At 40.2% G+C, this 19,453-nt stretch overlaps 1 protein-coding gene across 2 annotated transcripts in view; it reads left to right on the forward strand.

Annotated features, from left to right (window-relative positions):
• SLC25A20 (solute carrier family 25 member 20) overlaps positions 1-17,386 on the forward strand; it is a 56,610-nt gene extending 39,224 nt beyond the window's left edge. The window contains exons 5-9 of one of the 2 annotated variants that reach the window (XM_007499824.3): positions 2,073-2,190; positions 3,834-3,906; positions 5,503-5,612; positions 6,225-6,349; positions 17,026-17,386. In XM_007499824.3, coding sequence (XP_007499886.1) covers positions 2,073-2,190; positions 3,834-3,906; positions 5,503-5,612; positions 6,225-6,349; positions 17,026-17,043 — 444 coding nt within the window. In that variant the 3' untranslated portion in view covers positions 17,044-17,386. Of the gene's footprint in view, positions 1-2,072; positions 2,191-3,833; positions 3,907-5,502; positions 5,613-6,224; positions 6,350-8,852; positions 9,731-17,025 lie in introns of those variants that run through there. The other variant, XM_003341705.4, reaches the window with a different exon arrangement.
• The last annotated feature ends 2,067 nt before the right edge of the window (positions 17,387-19,453 follow it).

The following is a 19,453-nucleotide window of genomic DNA, read 5'->3' on the forward strand; positions in this document are numbered from 1 at the left end:
AGGTCATTCAGTGGATTGAGGGCCAGGCCCATAAATGGGAGGTCCTATGTTCAAATATAATCTCAGGTGGAAGATAAGGGTTTTAAAAAAATAGGGAACTCAGAAGGGGGTGAGTGTTTTTTGTTTGTTTTTTTAAAAACCCTTTCCTTTCACCTTAGGATCAATACTATATATTGTTTCCAAGGTAGAAGAGTAGTAAAGGCTAGGCAATTGGGGTTAAGTGACTTGCCCAAGATCACACCGCTCGAAAATGTCTGAGGCCAAATTTGAACCCAGGACCTTCCATCTCTAGGCCTGGCTCTCAATCCACTGAATTATCCAGCTGCTCCAGGGAGTGAGTTTTAGGGGAAGGTAATGAGTTGATATCTCTTAATAGCAAGGAAACAAGTCAAACCTGTTACTCTCTCCACCTTAAGTTGAGCCTTATTCTTTATCCAGGGAGCGACCTAGCTGTCCCTGTTGACTTTTTTCATAATTTTCTTGCATCATTCTCATCTTTTCTTCTCTCATTAAATTTTTTAGATCCTTTTTGAGTTCTTCCAGGAATTTTTGTTAGGCTTATATCCAATTCTTGTTTTTTCTTTAAGCCTTTGATTGTAGCTTCTTTGACAATATTGTCTCCTTTTGGGTTAGTGTCTTGATCTTACCATAGTAACTTGATATGGTATGGTTCTTTTTTTTTTTTGTTATTTGAAGTTTTCCAGCCTATTTCTTTCTTTTTTTTTGTTTATTTCTTTTATTTGGTCAATTTCAAACATTATTCCTTTGTTACAAAAATCATATTCTATTCCTCCCTCCCTTTGCCCCCACCCCTCCCATAGCCGACGCACAATTCCACTGGGTATTACATGTGTCCTTGATCAGAACCCATTTCCATGTTGTTGGTGTTTGCATTAGGATGATCACTTAGAGTCTACATCCCCAACCATATCCCCTCAACCCATGTAATCAAGCAGTTGTTTTTCTTCTGTGTTTCTGCTCCCACAGTTTTCCCTCTGAATGTGGATAGTGTTGTTTCTCATAGATCCTTCCCCTTCGGTCAGGAACACTGTATTGCCACTAATGGAGAAGTCCATTACATTCGATTGTACCACAGTGTATCAGTCTCTGTGTACAATGTTCTCCTGGTTCTGCTCCTTTCACTTTGCATCACTTCCTGGAGGTTGTTCCAGTTCCCATGGAATTCCTCCTGTTTATTATTCCAGCCTACTTTTTGACTTTTAACTTTATGTTAAATTTGGATTCTGCTCCCAGGATGGGGGTGGCATTGTCTCAAGCTTCAGGACATTTTTGCTTTTGTTTTCATGTTTAGCTTTGGGAGTCTATAGGTTTTTAGGTACCTCCAAAGTGGTATGATCTAAAGAGAGGTATGGTCATTGACTCCTGGCCTGTGATCTTCTCTTTATCCATGAAGAGACCTTAGTCTCTTGTATCCACCAGTGCTACCACTCCTCTTGGCACTGTACTGCAATCAGGTTCCCCTGTTCTCTTACAGCTTCAAGTGCTAGTGTTCCCCTCTGTCTTGACTCCCCCTTGAGTAATCACAAACACTCCTCTCTATCCTGAAACTGTGATCAGGGCACCTGTTCCTCTGTGGCCACAAGTGCTATTGTAACTTTTGGCCCTGGGTCTACAAACTGAAACTTTGTATGGGCAATTCAACAAGGGACAGTACCCAACACAAGCAAAAGATCCCCTGCAATATCCTTTGAACCAGTTGTCTGACTTCCCTATTGATTGTGGGCTGAGAGTTCCTGAAGCTGCTGCTGCCACCAGTGCATCTGCTTCCAAAATCCAATGTGGAGCATCTATATGGTGCTCCAGAACTGACTACCACCTCAGTGAGAGAGAACTTTCCTGCCAACCTCTTTAGTTGTCTTGAGTTTGAAAGTTGTTTTATCCCCCCTAGTGCTGGTTCTGCTGTGCCAGAATTCAATTTGATATGATATTTTCAAATTGTTTTTTGAGGAATTTGGAAGAGTCTGGCTGAGTATTTCACTATTCCAACTTCTTGGATTCGCCTTTCCCCTAGGTTGATTCACTTTTAATGATCTAATTTTTCTAACCCCCAGATTCAGGCTTCTTCAGGAGAAACAAAATATACTGGTGCTTTGGACTGTGCCAAAAAAGTTTATCAGGAATCTGGAATAAGAGGCATTTACAAAGGAACTATGCTTACACTCTTGCGAGGTAACTGCTATGGATCACCCCTCCAGAGTATGAAGAACTGCCATGAAGACATATCTTTCACTGAGAGAAGGCCCAAGTTGGGATTCTTATTTTAATCTCCATCCCTCCCATATTTAAGATGAAATTGGCTCTACCTAGTAGTAGCTTCAGTGCCCCAAATTGGGAGCATATCCTTAGGGAATATCAAAATAGGCTGTAGGTCAGTTGAGCCAAGAGTGTTTGATGTGAAGTTGGGAATAGTACATACACTGGGCTGTTGGATACTGATGGACAGCCTTTTTCTATAAAGGATTGGGAGTACCACAAGGCTGAGCATTGCCAGCAACCCTCAGTGTGGTCTCTTTGCAGACTCTTCGTGGAGGAGACTGCAGGAGCTGGGATGGGAAAGGAAGTGATGAACAGAGATTTCCAGGGAAAAAGAACAGCCCCTTAGGTTGAGATTATGATGTGGCAGAGAAGGTAATGTAGAGGAGGTTGGACTGGTTTGTAAAAGGGAAATTTTTTGGCTGATGTGGGTGATGCAGTGGACCTACCCCTTCCACTCATCCAAGACTATAGCTGGGACTGGGTCTTATAGTATTCCTGAGAAAATGTTAGGCCTTTTGCTAAGCTTCAGACTATTTACTTTTTTGTTTTGTTATTGTTGTTGTTAGAAAAGCTGATTAATGTCAAACTGGTGATGAACAAAAAAATACTCCAGAACAGTGATGGCAAACCTATGACACGGGGTGCCAAAGATGGCACTTAGAGTACTCTCTGTGGGCACAGGCAACTTGCTGGTGCCCATCTGTCGCCTCCCCCCACCTTGAGTTTGATAACTAGAAAGGCAGATGGACTGGGGTACAGCTGCTCCCCTTCCCCTCTCCACTGGACCTGATGACATTTTTTCATATCTCCACCCCTCTGCCCAGCAGCCCAGTGGGAGCTCATAGGGGATAAGGTGGGCAGCTCATGGGAGGCAGAGCTGGAGAGGAGCAGAGTGCTTGGGCCACTCCCCTCCCCCCTTTCTACATTCACTGAGGACATTCCTCACTTCACCCACCCCTTCCACTCAGCAGCCCAAAGGGAATGGTTTCTCCCTCCTCTGTGTTGGGTAAGGGGGAGGGCACAACACTCGATCTGGGGGTGGGGTGGGGCAGGACCTGGCACTCCGTCTCTAAAAGGTTCGCTGTCATTGCTTCAGAACTCTGAAAAATTCTTCATTTCTTCATTGTGGATAATCCTTTCAGACACCAATCCCTCCATGCTTTAGTAGATAATTTCCTTTTTTAAAAAAAAAATAACAGACTTTATGCATTTCTTTTATTTTAACATTGTCTAAATTTCCCCTAGAATCATCCCTTCCCCCTTTCTTTTCCTAGAATACAGTCCCTTATAATAAAGAATTTTTTAAAAAGAAGAGGATAGAAAACAGTCTACAAAATGAGCAACTACACACACACACACACAAAATCTGATTTTATATGTAATGTCATGCATCCATAGACTATCCTCCTATATACCTGTCTCTGCAAAGGGATTAAGGGAGGTATCTCCTCATATCTCTTTTTGAGAACCAATTTTTTAACCATATACTTTTAAGTAAAGGAATATTGGTCAATTTTGCTTTGGTTTTCTTAGCAAGTACCTTTCTTGACAAACAGATGTTCCTGCCAGTGGGATGTACTTCATGACTTATGAATGGCTGAAAAATATCTTAACCCCAGAAGGCAAAAGGTAAGCAGAATCAGAAGAGGCTTCCCTAGGGATTTTTGTTCTGAATGTAAGGGATATATGCTGCCTTCCAGGCCTGGCTCCATTTCTTCTCTGGGTAATAAGTCTGAAACTCTTGACCTGTTCTCTTTTCATCCATTGGCTTCTATAGACCAGGACAAACAGTCCCACACTGGGCCTGGAATGGATGGCCCAGCCATGTCTGAGCAGAAAAAAACTGCCCCTCAGCCTCATCTTTCCCATTGTTTCCCATGCCTGCAGCATACTGTCTTTCTTGAGGCTGCATAAGAAGTAAATAGGGGAGCACTTGTCTTTTTCCTACAGCTGTTATTATTTTCATCAAAGCCACAGCCCTAAAAGACTTTCCACACCTGCTTTTCTACTTCTCATTTATAGGCATTTCTATTTGGCTCATTTGGTTCACACAGCCTTTTTCTTCCTCTTAACCATGCTGCTTTTAAAAATTTTATTTATTTATTTAGAATATTTTCCCATGGTTACATGATTCATGATACCCATCCCCACCCCACCCACCCTCTCTTTGCTCCCTTCCTCCTGGAGATGACAAGCAATTCCACTGGGTTATACACATCATTGTTCAAAACCTATTTCCATGTTATTCATATTTGCATTAGGGTGATCTTTTAACATTGAAACCCTAATCATATCCATATCAAACTGTGTGATTGATCATATGTTTTCCTTCTGTGTTTCTACTCCCACAGTACTTTGGATATGGATAGCATTCTTTTCATAAATTCCTCTGGATTGTCCTGGATCATTGCATTGTTGCTAGTAGAGAAGTCCATTACATTTGATTGAACCACAGTGTTTCAGTCTCTGTGTACAATGTTCTCCTGGTTTTGCTCCTTTCATTCTGCATCAATTCCTGGAGATTGTTCCAGTCTCCATGGAATTCCTCCAGTTTATTATTCCTTTGAACACAATAGTATTCCATCACCAACATATACCACAATTTGTTCAGCCATTCCCCAATTGAAGGGCATCCCCTCATTTTCCAATTTTTGGCCACCACAAAGAGCACAGCTATGAATATTCTTGTACAAGTCTTTTTCCTTATTATCTCTTTGGGGTACAAACCCAGTATGACTGGGTCAAAGGGTAAGCAGTCTTTTTTTTTAAACCTTTACCTTCCGACTTGGAATCAATACTGTGCATTGGTTTCAAGTCAGAAGAGTGGTAAGGGCTAGGCAATGTGGGTCAAATGAGTTACCCAGGGTCACACAGCTGGGAAGTGTCTGAGGCTAGATTTGAACCTAGGACCTCCCATCTCTAGGCTTGACTCTCAATCCACTGAGCTACCCAGATGCCCCCAGTAGGCAGTCTTTTAAAGCCCTTTGGGAATAGTTCCAAATTGCCCTCCAGAATGGTTGGATCAATTCACAACTCCACCAGTGTGTTAGTGTCCCAATTTTGCCACATCCCCTCCAACATTTATCACTTTCCTTTGCTGCCGTATTGACCAGTCTGCTAGGGTTTTTTGTAAATTTGACTTAGTTCCTTATATATTTGGGAAATTAAACCTTTGTCAGAGAGTTTTTTTTTAACTATACTTTTGCAATGGCTTGTTCTCTGCAGTGTTAATGAGCTCAGTGTCCCTCAAATTTTGTTTGCTGGAGGTGCTGCAGGAATCTTCAACTGGGTTGTGGCTATCCCTCCAGACGTGCTGAAGTCTCGCTTCCAAACTGGTGAGAGAATTAGGCTACCAGGGTGGGCAGTAAAACCACAAAGCTTCCGAGAATGTTTTGTCCTTTGCTTTTGGTCAAAAGATTTTTCTTGAAGATTAAACTGTTGTACAATCAGCTCTCTCCTGATTGGTGGAATCTCCACAACAATGATTAAATCCTTTGCCTATTTTCCCATTAACCTCTAATATATACTGAAGCTAATGTGTGTACTGGGAATACAGATTCATTTTAATGTTAGCCAGGGCAAAAAATTGAGAAAATAAGTTCACTTTTCCCCCAAATCTAAATCAAAATACCATATTTGAAATATGACAAACAGAAAATAATTCGCGATGTTCAGCCATTGCCCATTTGTGTCAGGTTGGGAAGTCAGTACTTGATCAGTAGACAAGATATAAGATGTATTTGAGGAGTTGAACAACAGATTTAGTCTGTCATCTTAAAGCTTCAGCCTTTTTTGGCAGTTGCTATGTTTTCCAGTGACATTTACTGGTGTCCTGAGCTACTGCTAATTAACTCCCTCTTGACTCAATTGTGCTAGTGATGCTGTGGTCTCAAACTGTGGTCCCAGATAACTTTTAAAAGTTTTAGAAACCTGTTTTGCTCCATTAGCCCCACCTGGAAAATACCCTAATGGATTCCAAGATGTGCTGAGAGAGCTGATCCGAGAAGAGGGTATCACATCCCTGTATAAAGGTTTTACAGCTGTAATGATCCGTGCCTTCCCAGCAAATGCTGTAAGTACATAATAGCATTAGTTCCTTATGGTTCTATAGAGCTTGAAATTTTAGAAAGTGTTTTCCTTTCATCACTTTTGTGAGATAGATAGTACAAGAGTTATTAATGCCATTAAAAAAATTAAATTTATTTATTTTAAAGTATTTTTCCAAGGTTACATGATTCATTTTGTCTCCCTCCCCTCTTCCCTCCTCCCTCCAGGAGCTGACAAGAATTTTACATGTATTATCACTCAATACTTTTTTCCATATTACTCATTTTTGTAATAGAGTAATAAAAAAAATCAAAACCCCACATCTTATACCCATATAAACAAGTGATAAATCATATGTTTTTCTTCTTTGTTTCTGCTCCCACAGTTCTTTCTCTTGATGTGGATAGCATTCTTTCTCAGAAATCTCTCAGGATTGTCCTGGATCATTGCATTGTTAATGCCATTTTTAAAGATAAAGACCCTGAGGCTTAGAGATTTCAAATGACTTGTTGAGCATCACACACTCAGCTACTTAGTAAAAATATCAGAGGGATATTGGAACCCAGATCTTCTCATTTTAAGTCCAAAGCGATTTCCATGACACTACATAATAACTTACATTTATATATGAAAGTATACAAAGCATCCAACTCACAACTAGCAATGACATCGTGGTTTTTAGTTTTGTGTTATAGGTAAGGAAACTGAGATTAGGAAGGGGTGTACCTGAAGTCTGAACTCAGATCTTCCTGACTACAAATTCTGCCTACTGTGCCATTCTCATAAGACTATGTCATCATACAGCATGGGGCTGGTGAAGCAGCTAGCTCAGAGGCAATTGTTGCCTTCTTCCTGATTTCAGACTCTTATGCTCAATCCCTTTATAATCTAGATGTCAGTGAGGCCTGCTTTCTTGGTCCTTAGCCTTTGGGTTATAAGATCCTCAGGTTTTGAATTCCTCCATCCTTTCTAGATTTCAGAGAATGTTTGTCTGAACAATTCTCATTCCTCATAGGGAACTGGGGCTTTCTATGTCTCTGGTCACTTGCACTGTTTGAGTTCCACAGAAAGCTAGAGACCTTGGCTTCTCACATGTCCACCCACTCATGCTTTGCCCTGGTGCATGGGAGCTTTCTGTTCTTTTCCTCTGGCTTCTTAAATCTTAAACTGGCTTTTGAAGAGAAGCACTTGCCAAAAAGGGAGTGATTCCTTGTTCTGAATGCTGGGAATGTGAGAGTCATAGAATGTTCAAGTTGGGGAGGGTGATCCAGCCCACCTTTCTCATTTTATACCAGAAGAAACTGACCAGAAAGGGCAGCAGATTTTCCCAAGTGAGACAGCTCTTTATATGAAAAGCCAGAATGTGAACCACAGTGTTTGGATTGCTTGTCAGGGATACCTTCCACTGTCCCCATATTGTCCTATATGCAGGTTTCATTTTATTATTTGACAGAAGAAGGATGCTACTTGTCTGCCTTGAATAAGGGCACTGTATCTGTTTGATGTCATAGACTTCTTGAGCAGTGTCTGGCAAAGCCTGGTGAACCCTTTTCCAAGTCATATTTTTAAATGCATAAAAAAATACATAGAATTACAAAGGAAACCAATTATAATGACACGCAGGTATCAAGATATTTAAAAAACAGACACAAGTTCACAAACTGCAGGTTAAACATCCCTGACCTAGAGCCAACGGAGGCTGCTCTGTTCCCCCTTTCCACTATCCCTGAGGATAATTTTTATATGCCCTTTCCCTCTGTCCAGCAGCCCATTGTGAGTATTACCTCCCTTTGCTGTCTGTGGTAAAACTGGAGGCTTACAGGCAGCTTGAAGGTGCAGTTTGTGCATGTGATCTCTAAAAGGTTCACCAATGTTGTAATAATTAAATACCTGTTTCTGTGTGGCAGGCAGTAAGCTGAGCTCTTGAGGTGCAAAATAAAAGACAAAAAAAAAAGCCTAGTCAAGTTGTCAGCTAGCATTTATTGGGTGTCTATTGTGTTGGGGTTTGGAGAAATGAAAATAAAAAAGAGCCCCTGTCTTCAAGTGGCTTATATTCTTCTAGACTGAAGCAATGGGAGAGATTGATTATCAGATAAGAGGGAATCTGAGAGGGAATTTTCAGTGTGGAGATCATGGAAGTGACATGGTCACAGATGGTGGTGAGATGTAGGTTGTGACCACCCTTATAGGTGGCAGGGGTGTAGTGAATATGTAGGTCATGGGAATTAAGGTTGTTGAATTGGTTTCCTGGGTGACAGGTGGTGGGCGGCAGGGAGTTGAGAGACTATAGAGGAGGTTGACTTTTGGAAAATATGTCTGTGTCTACTCTATTGGTTTAATATACTATTATATTTTAATATCATGATTGAGTCCTTTCTGCTTTGGAGAGGTCCCTGAATTGAATGGATTGCCTTTTAGTTTTATTAGGGGAAGATGGATAGAGTTTGGCTAATCTCCACATGAGATGGAGAATTGGTACTCTTAACACCTCTCCTAACACGCCTGCCATCTCTTTTTTTTTTCCCTAGGCCTGTTTCCTTGGCTTTGAAGTTGCCTTGAAGTTCCTTAATTGGATTGCACCTAATTTGTGAAACTCTGAAATATTAAGCCCTCCAGACAAAGGGAGGAGGAATACAAAGACAAGGGAAGGGATAGGACTGAACTCAGCTTGGCAAGAGACTACATGGGGGAGGGAAGGAAATGAAGAAATAAGAGCACTTAATGAACTTTGTATAACTTTTGCCTTAAAAACTTCTGGCTGGTACAGTGTGTGCCATTTTGAAACTTGAATTTAATCTTGATGATTTAAGGAGATTTCATAAGGCTTTGGAAGTTGAAGTCAATAGCTAGCTTCATAACTGAATCCATTTTGCACCTATGCCATCACTATCCAGCTCTAATAAACCTACTACTTAGGACCTATTCCTCAGTTCTAGCAGGACTGTGAATACCACTAACAGTACCAGAGACATATTTTAATGCCAATTAACCTTCAGTGGAGAGACTGTTCCCTCCAGTCGATGAGCACTTAATTCTCAGGACACCTTTTAACCTTGGGTTGCACAAGTTGGAATGTGGAAATAGTTTACTGTCTCCATTTGTGCTGTCTTTGGATGTTTGTATAAGAGTATATCACTAGCTTGTCAATGTTTGGGTTTTATAATTCTGTGTTTTACTAGTTGAGAAATGGAATAAGATAGTCTAATTCTGGTACCATTGTGTGGGAGAGTGCCCTTTTTCCCACCCAACTTACCCTGTGATAGGACAATTTTGCATCAACATTTGAATTGTGGAATTAATGAGAATAAATTAAGTATGTGGGAGAATCCCTTCTGTACACTTTCTTCTGTTATGAGGGGATCCTCTTTTATCAGGAAAAAATAAATAACCACATTTTCCTCTGTGATTTTTATTTGTCTGACTTTGTACTTCTCAACTGGCAGCTTGTCAACTGGCTGATGTCAAAGACTAATGAAAGGGGCTGCTGAGGCTCCCCTTGACCTCCAGATGTCCCCAACCCAGTTCTTTTACCACTATGAGTAGGAATTTTTCTGAATCTCAATCTGCCCTTGTAGCAGAGGGAAGAGACCTGGATTGCCTGTTGGTCTTTCCACCAGGTTAGTTCATAGGATCAGATTTAAAACTGGAAGGGACCTTAGAGATCATCTCACCCAACTTCCTCATTTGAAAGGTAAGAATGTGGAGGCTCAGAGATGGCTAGTGATTCATATAAAACCACATAATTAGTGACAAAGCCAAAATTCTCACTGAGGCCCTTTGACTCTAAATCTAGTGTTCTCTTAACTATGCTCCATTGCCCCCTATGTTGCCACCATATTCAGTGAATTAGAAATGAGACCCTGGTTTGAGCCCATTCAGGCAAGTTAGCTTCAGTCTGTTCCCCCGCCATAATCTGCACCCTTCTGCAAACTGCTTTCAATTCCATACTGACCCTGCTGCCACTAGTCCTTGGTGGTGTCCTTGTTCTGTCTGTTAATTATTTGTTGATAGAGTTTGAGGTCAGAAACTGAAATCAACCAACTCATGCCTCTGGCTCCTGCCTCTAGCAGGAAACTCTCCTTGCAGTTCTTCTTGGCTTTACCAAGCCCCCTGAGGATGCTTGTGGGTGGGAGCTGTTCCCGAAACCACTGCTTTTTCCCAGCTGATGTTATTAGGTCACTTGTATTCAAGCCAAATGCCAGCTTTATTCCATATCCCAGCACTATTTCCTGGGAGAGTTGGATCTGAAATCTATTTAGTCCTTTCCAGCTGACAGCTCAGTTATTTTCTGGGGAAGAAAACATGAATATGAAGTATTTTGAAAACCTTAGGGCACTATATAAATGTGAGCTGCTATTAATATAATTATTATATTATAAAGGGGAACATTCAAAATCCTCAAATACAGTAGCCTTTTGCTTCTTTGGGTGTTTGGATGTTAAGTCTAAAAAGGAAAGCATTCTGGGAACATCTCTGAATGGCATCAAGTAGATGGAAGGAGTAACTTCTCCCAGGCCTTTGGAGCAGAAGCCTGCTTTTTATAACTGCACTTTAATGCTAGTTAGAGATATTTTCATTCTCTCCTTCCAGGAGGGAACTCGCCACCTCCCCAGCTTTTGTCACCTCCCAGACAGTCTCAGCTAGAATCCAGACAGTAATTATGAAGGCAACAGTATAAAAGTTAAAAGTCTGGCAGGTGATCGAGGATGAATGAAAGTGGGTTGTTTTAGTAACGATTGAAGGGCCAGCAGGTTTCTTTCCCCAAGGGACATTGGCCTCTGTTTGTTTAAAGCAGTCCTGTTTTTATGCCAGAGCAAACACACTGATTCTCACATAACCTTTTGGTATTGGAATGGGATACTGTGTCACAGAGTCTGAGTTTTGGAGTCAGAAGAACGTGGATTAAATCTCAGCTCTTCCAGTTAGTAGCTATTGACTTTGATTAAGTGACTAAGAAGTCAGGCCCAAGAGAGGGGAAGGGAGGGATGTCCAATTTTTATTGTGGTATTTCTTTGGAGGCCCTTTCAGGATGGAGGGCACTAATACATGCAGTGGCTGGGTGAGAATCCCACTTGCCCCAGGTTTGTGCTCCCAGACTCTTGCTCTCTGATCTTTTTACCCTTAGCCACAGAGGGTGGAGGATTTTGGCTGATGCTTCATGCTTATCAGCTTTCCAGGCAGAAGTGGAGCTGGCCACCAGTTGGTGCCACTGACCATGATTTATTGATGCTACTCCTACATAGGGCAATGGGTTTGTGTATGTGACACAAGGAATGTGACCAAAGGGGACTGGATTTATTTGATCTGATCTGGAAGCAGGTCGAAGATAGAAAAAATACAAGAGATGTCCTTACATTTCTGGAAAGTCCCAGGACTGGTTAAATATGCTCAATTCTATTTGATTTCTCTCTCCACCCTCACAATGGAAATTCAGTGAGTATGAGGATGGGAAAATATCAGTAAATCAAAATAGTTCCTTATTCCTCTCCTTCCCGTCTATTGTCAGAAAATCCTATGGGGAATCCTTTGACTAGTCCATCCATCCATTCATTCATTCATTCAACAGTTGCTTATTATGTATATAGTATGTGCAGAGCACATTCAAATATTAATACCCATAATTTATCTATGCCTCTTATTATATGAAACACAAATCTTTTGATGTTTACACTCACCCTGTAAGGTAGGTAATAGAGTTAGTATTGTCTCATTTTACAGATGAGTCTAAGGTTAGGTGATATGAAATAACCTGTTCTGAGATGTTACAGTTAACGAGTGGCAGTCATCATGAAAAATGCTCCAGCGATCAGAACATGGTATTATGGAAAGAGAGATGGATTTGAAGCCAGAGTAACTGGATTTAATACCAGCTCTGCCTCTAACTACCTGTGTTGGTGGTCAAATTACTTAACCTATAAAATAAAGAGGTTGCTGGGAGGGGGAGGAAAGAGAGGAGGGAAAAAAATAAATCATGGAAACATGGAAAAATGTTTTAAAATTAAAATAAAATACAACAAAGGGGTTGGACTGAATAAACTCTAAAATCCCCTTCTAGCTTTAAATCTATGATCCTAAGGTGGAAGGCCATCCTTTCTCAGATGGGGTCAGGGAAGACTTCACATATAAATCATCTCTAAGCTGTGTTTCTAAAGATTCAGCTAGCCTTTTTCAGCCCAGTGTATCTCTAAGGAGGTAAGGCAAAATATCACAATAGTAGGTCAAGGGTTTGGCCCCATTTCATTATATGGTATCTAAAGCCACTGTCCAAACCTAACCCCTAGGAATGTGGGTAGGAGACCATTGTTACTTTTTCTCCCTTGAGAACTGAATAGGTGACTGTAGTCATGCCATACTAGGAAGAGAGGGCCACTTAAGCTGAGCCGACATTGGCTAGTCCTTGCTCCCAAGCTGTTACTAATAGCGTTTAGGAACTGAGTAGCTTGTTCCTTTTTTTAACTATGATGCAAGCCTCTCAACTGTCCTTTCATGTCAGAATGCCCCAATCAGTTGAACATACCACATAGCCTAATGTAGAGGTATTATTTAATCCTAAAACCACCCTAGTTTGGAGCTAATTCCTACTCCTTCAGCAAAGACTATTTCTTTGTTTCTAGGTCATCTCTGTTTATGGATATGGGGATATTAAGGGAGTGATTAATGGATATGATAGCATTGAGAGATAGACCTCATTATTTGTGTTTTACTGTTCTCAGTGCCCAAAACAACAATGACAACAACAAAAAACTTTTAAGTTTCTTTGGTTATCATTTTATCTGAGCATGAAGCAACATGATTTAATAGTGTTAATGTTGGACCTGAAGTTTAGAGACCTAGATTTGAATTCAGATTCCAAAATTTATTAGCTCTGTAGACCAGTCCCATCTCCCTGAGCCTATTTCCTGATCTCTAAAAATGAATAATATTGACACTGCTTACCTTCTGAGATTGAGATAGGGGAAAGCACTTTGCAAATCTTAAAGTTCTATATAAAGGGTAGTAAAATTCTCAACATCTTATAGATAAGAAATCTAAAGCCTAGGAAGATATAGTGATTTGCTCAGGATCCCACAAGTTATAAGTGGTGGATCTGGGATCTATCCCCACTCTCTTGACATTTAGTGAAATGTTTTTCTACCTCTCAATCAATTTATCAGACACCTGCTAGGTGCCAGGCACTATGGTAAGTGTAGAAGATACTACTACAAAAGAGAGATTGATGAGGTGGAATTACTAATCAGGTCATTGATTTGGATATGGAGATGAATGGGATTGAAGAATTGAGTCCGATTTCTAGGTTGTTGACCTTGATGACTAGAAGATTGGTGGTGTCAGAAATAAGGAGGTTAGGTTAGGAGGAGGGATGGATTTAGAGGAAAGAATTCTGTTTTGGACATTCTGAACTTGAGAAGTTTAAGGGTATAAATGAGAGCATTGAGAGAATGTCCAGAGAGAAGTAAAGAGGACCCAGGATAGAACTCTGGAGTACATCCCCCCATAGGAGAAACATGGATCATGCCCTTTGAGAGAAATCAAACAGGATCATTCTGATAGATCAGAAGAGATCCAAGACAAAGCAGTGTCACTGAAACTCAGGGAGGAGAGCATATGTAAAATGAAATAAAACCCTGTAGCAAGTTCAAAGGAAATGAATACTGAAAAAAGGACATTGCATTTAGCAACTTAGCATAGTAAATTTAGAGAGTATCATTTCAATTGAGTGGTGTAGAAGGAAAGCCAGAATGCAGGGGGTTGAGAAGTTGAAAAAGTAGAAGCAGCAAGTCTAGACAGTTTGTTTTTTAAAGTAGTTTGACACTGAAAGGGAGAGATATAGGATGATAGCATAAGGGATCTACACCAAAAAAGGCTTTTTATTTTTTCAAGGATGTTGAAGGTGTGGGACATGTTTGAAACTATTAGGGGAAGGAATCAGATGAGGACAGGATGAAAATTGAGGAGACAGAGATGACTGAAGGGCCAAACTCTTGAAGGAGATTAGACCAATGGTACAAGTAGCATAATTAGCATTAGCAAGGACTGCTTCATCCCCTGAGATCGAAGCAAAAGGATGGGGATAGGGTGTGATTCTGAGGTAATTTGAAAAGTGGAATTGGAGAGGAAAGGGAATTCTTGAAGGATGGATCTCATTTTTTCAGTGATGTATAAGGGAATAGTCCTGTACTGAGAAAGAAAAGAGTGGTTTAAGTGATTTAAAAGAGGTTTGGCTCAACCTTTTCCCAGCTGTCATGGGACAGAAACTCAAACAAATGTAAAAAGATGGCTTTGCTTCAGTGAGGGTCTAGTTGATTCCTTGCAGAATCTACTTGTACTTAACATTATACCATGATGAACCCACCCAGTGCATGGAACATTTAAAGAAAAATCAATAGACATTTATTAAGAAGTATTATGTGCTAGGCACTGTGCCAAGCCCCAACTGTATCCAGGGTGCTTAGGATACAAATATTTAAAAAATAGAACCAACCCTTATACAAAGAACATGTAATCTAATGGAGTCCTTGGAAGAAGGAAGGTGTCAAAAATGAGATGTAAGCTATACCTTTAGAGGACTGACAACATTTAGGAACAAATCTCCATTTGAGGAGGCTCAGGCTCCCTCTCCTAATATGCTACATATTTAAAATTTACCTAGAGTTTGAGTGAGTTGCCCAGAGTCACACAACCAGGAAGCTAGAATTCAAACTCATTTCTAACACTAAAACCAATATTCCTTCCTATTATAGAATACCTTTGGAGTTAGGAGGGATCTTAGAGATAATTTGGTCTGACTCCTTATTTTTCACCTGAGAAACCAAAGGCACAAGAAGCAACTTTTGTAATGTCACAAGTTGCAAAGATAGGACCAGAATTTGAATCTCCTGAGTCCCAACCTAGTGATTTTATCCATATCTTTTTGTTCATCTACCTCTCCCCCACTCTCCTACTCAGGTATGACCTTCCACTTCTAAGACTTAAGATCCTATGTACTTTCTTTAGCTGTCCTTGGAGAAAGACACAGTCTGTGTCAAGAGCTGGGGGGACATGAAGGCCAAAACCGAACACTGGCTATATATTTGGAAGGAAGGCTAAGCTTCTAAATCAGGCTGAGTAGGAAAGGAATTGGATAACCCAACAGGTGCTGCAGTGTGTCCAATGAATGTCTCATCTCCTATATCACACCCTCTTTCCCAGAGGGGTCTACATTCCTCTCTCATCTAGCTCAAGCCTGGGTTTGCGCCTGTTCTGAACTGAAAGGCATGGGGCTCCAAGTTAGATCTGAGATCATTTAGCCATCTGAGCAAGAGTTAATGATTTCATTCAGCTCTCCTTTGTGTGGGAGCTTTAATCTTTCCAGTGTTACGGACCCCTTTGGCAGGCTGGTGAACCCTTTTCAGAAGAATGTTTTAAAATTCATAAACTAAAACCCATAGGATTACAAAGGAAGCCGATTATATTAAAGTACAGTCATTAAATGTATTAAAAACAAAAAACAAATTCACTGGACCCTAGGTTAAAAAATCCCTGCCCTAGTGCTTCAAGGGTCTATCGAGGTGGGAGTTGCAACTTGCCTCAGAAGGTTCCTAAGATTGCACATGGTCTGAACAAAGGAATCTGGAGGTGCCTGTGAGCTCAGGGCTGCACACAGCTGTACCATGAATTAATTGCACTGAGATGAATGGATCTGAATAAATGAGCTCCTACAGACTGAAGCTCCATGTAGCAGCTCAGAAAGAGAAAGGGGGATGGTAGATGAATGTTAGTGTGACTAAGGGAAAGGCAATTTGTGAGTTGCTCAGGGAATCTTCAGGGAAATGCGTGGATACAGAGAAAAAAACAAATCAACCCCCCCCCAAAAAAAACAAAAAACCAACACATGATGCTCTTTTAAGGGATCTTAGACCTTGCCCTGAAGGGCTCCAACTCTGAGCCAGGTGGCAGGGAGGCTAGGCACAGCCTTCTTCCACTTTAATATTTTTAGAAATTTGATTTTTCCAATTAAAAAAAATCTAACATCTCTCCCTCTCACCTCTCCCCATCCACATTCAAAAAGAAATAAAAACAAAATCCTTGTAATAAATATACATAGACTAGCAAAACAAATTTCTGCATTGATCCTGTCCAGAAAAAACATGTCTCAATCTGTATCCTGAATCCATCATCTCTTGTCAGGAAGTGGGTAGCATGCTTCCCTATAAGCCCTTTGGAATCATGGTTGATTATTCTGCACTTCTTTTCTAAGTATTAGAACAGAAGAATTCCAAAGGTTTAGTTTATCTAACCCAGCTTCAACATTGGGACCCAAAACTATCAATAGAACTGCTCAGCCAGATAGGAAGGAGTATTCATGACTGGTCCAATTCAATGAAGCTCCACTCTAAGGAAAGTTGAGATGGTATCCTAGGCTAAATATGTGACCATATTTACCACATCAAAGACTGATCCATGCATGATACTTGAACTATTAATTTTTGTTTCTAATGCTTTTTATTATGAACATCCATAACTGGACAAAACCAAATATACAAAATAAATAATAAATATACATTATATGTAAACCAACTTCATCTCACAATTTGGTAAACGATAATATGTAAACCAACAAAATGATACCAGTAAGATCACATTTGTTTCTACATAGCTTTATAGTGATATTCTTTAATTTAATTTTTTTTTTTACTGATGCCTTTTGTTTTTACACTACAGGTCACACTGAGGGATTAGGCTAACAAACCAGTGGCAAATGCAGGAAGCAAGAAGGCCTTCTGATAAGAACAGGCTAATTCCCAACCTCTAAGGCTCACTCCCCTATTTCCTCCAGTGGTTTAAGAATTGGTACCATTGACATATCAAGGTAAGTATCTGCAACAAGGAGAGCATTCAGAAAAGAGTAACCTGCATGTTGAAAGGCCTGAGATGATTTGATGTCAGCTCAAAGAACTGGGAATGTTTAAATGAAGATGGGAATGATTTAATGGTGTACTCAGAATATGATTTGATATGTAGCACTGCGTGTAGGGGAGTATCTGTTGCTTAGAATAAAATATGTTTGCACTCCTTAAGCAAATTCTGTGCTGTTGTCTGTCCAGGGTCTGGAAAAGCTATCTATATCTTTGAGGCTCTTCTGGGTGAAGCCCTTGGAAATAGTACCAAATATGTCATTTCTGCTTTTTCCATATTGTCCTCTGTGAAGCTGTGCTCAAAACTCTTTGGTTTGAGACAATCAGAACTCCATTAGGAGGGAACTTCTAGTCACCCTTATCCCAGAGAGATTTTAGATATGGTTTTTAATTAATTCTGTATAATTGCTAGGCAAAGCTACCTTCTACAGGTGCCTGCTGAATTTCCAAACTAGAATTATCCTGTAATGTGGAGTGGTTCCTAGTCCAGGCAGAGAGAGGAAAAGTATATTCAGGATTTGGTAATGGTTGTGCAGGATGGTGAAAGTTGGGCTTCCTGTGCTAACTCTTGTATATAGGGTTATTTTTTAAAATGCCTTCTCTCTTTGAATGAATTTTCTTCTCTTCACATGAGTAAATTGACTGTGAAGAAATGACCTACAGATGAATCTTTACATTGGATCACATCCTTATCATTCCACAGTTCACTTAGAGGTGTAGAGAATATTAAGGTCCCAGAAATCATAGGCAGAATTGTAAGGAACCTTAGAGATCAATTAGTCCAGTTCTTTCATTTTAAGGATGAAGTAACTAAAACTCATACAAAGAAAGTTACTTGTCTAAGGTAATAAATTAGCAACTGAACCTGAACTACAACTCAAGTTTCTTGACTCACAATTTAAAACAACCTTCTTGTGCTATGTCAGTTTTTGGATGGTTATAAAAAAAGCATTTGGCTTCCTTGGGGAAAAATTTTGGATTTTTTTGAGGAAAATACAGTCTTAAAGATTCTCCTCTAACAAGATGTATCCTATATACATTTTGAAATAATATAAGATCCTGTAACAGATGTATCCAAGAGGAAAATGTTGAATTAACGTCATCTAGGAAGGCTTATATTGGGTAGAAAAAGACTCACTAAAGGTGTCATCTGGAAGGGGTTTTGTGACAGTTCAAATAGGAGAAACATTCCAGCTGCTCATATCTGTACATGATATTATGTTGATTCTTCCATTAACATTATTCATTGAAGTCCCATCATTGTGTAGAGGTGACCCTGAGTTCTTAAAGGACATTCCAGCAGACTATAAGCTCTAGCAGGCCCACAAAGGTGGGAAAATTTCATATATGAATCCAACCAGAGCCTATAATTGGTTGTCCAGTTAAAAGCCTTGCTGTATTTGGAGAGGCTCACTGACCTTAGGGTAATAAACTCTTAAGCCACAGCAAATCTCAAAGACCATCTAGTAAGTTCCAAAGGGGTTATGACTTGTAGCTTTGAAGAGAGTGTCCAAAGCAACTAAAATATAGGTCCTTGAAATATTGTGGGGATGGCATTGAGCCCTGGAGAACTGAAGGGCCTCTGCAGTGAGATATATGTGATCACTAAAAAGAGATTGGCCTTGGAATTCACCCTGAGAAAACAAAGGAAATGAAAAACATGCTGTTGCCTGGTTTCAGAATGTGGGGTTGGGTAAGCAGCCCCTTGCTCACGTTTATCAGGACATGAATTTTGGACAGGCACTACAGATGAATAATGAACTGGGTCCAGCCTTCATGAAGAAGAGAATAGGCCATATATTGTCCTTGATATACTATAAGGCTTTTAGTGATCTGCCCCTGCTTCCCCCTTAAAAAAACAAACAAACAAACAAAAACAAATCTTACTTTCCTTCTTAGAGTCAATATTGTGTATTGGTTCCAAGGCAGAACAATAAGGGCTGGGCAATGGGGGTTAAGTGACTTGCTCAGGGTTACACAGATAGGATTTGAACCTAAGACCTCCTTTCTCTACCTGGTTCTCATTCTATTGAGCCACCTAGCTCTCCTCCTTGATCCAGCAATATTTCCTTGATGATATGATATGTCCAGAAGTCATGGAAAACCAAGATGTCCGAAGAATAACAAATAACAGGTGACCTGAAGGTAATAGAAAAATTCATGATGTGTGTACACTGGTGCCTGCACCTTATTGTCAATATTGGCTTTTATGTTGAGTAGTGTAAAAGATGTCA

Source organism: Monodelphis domestica, chromosome 7 (assembly GCF_027887165.1).
Source record: "Monodelphis domestica isolate mMonDom1 chromosome 7, mMonDom1.pri, whole genome shotgun sequence".
NCBI lineage: Eukaryota > Metazoa > Chordata > Mammalia > Didelphimorphia > Didelphidae > Monodelphis > Monodelphis domestica.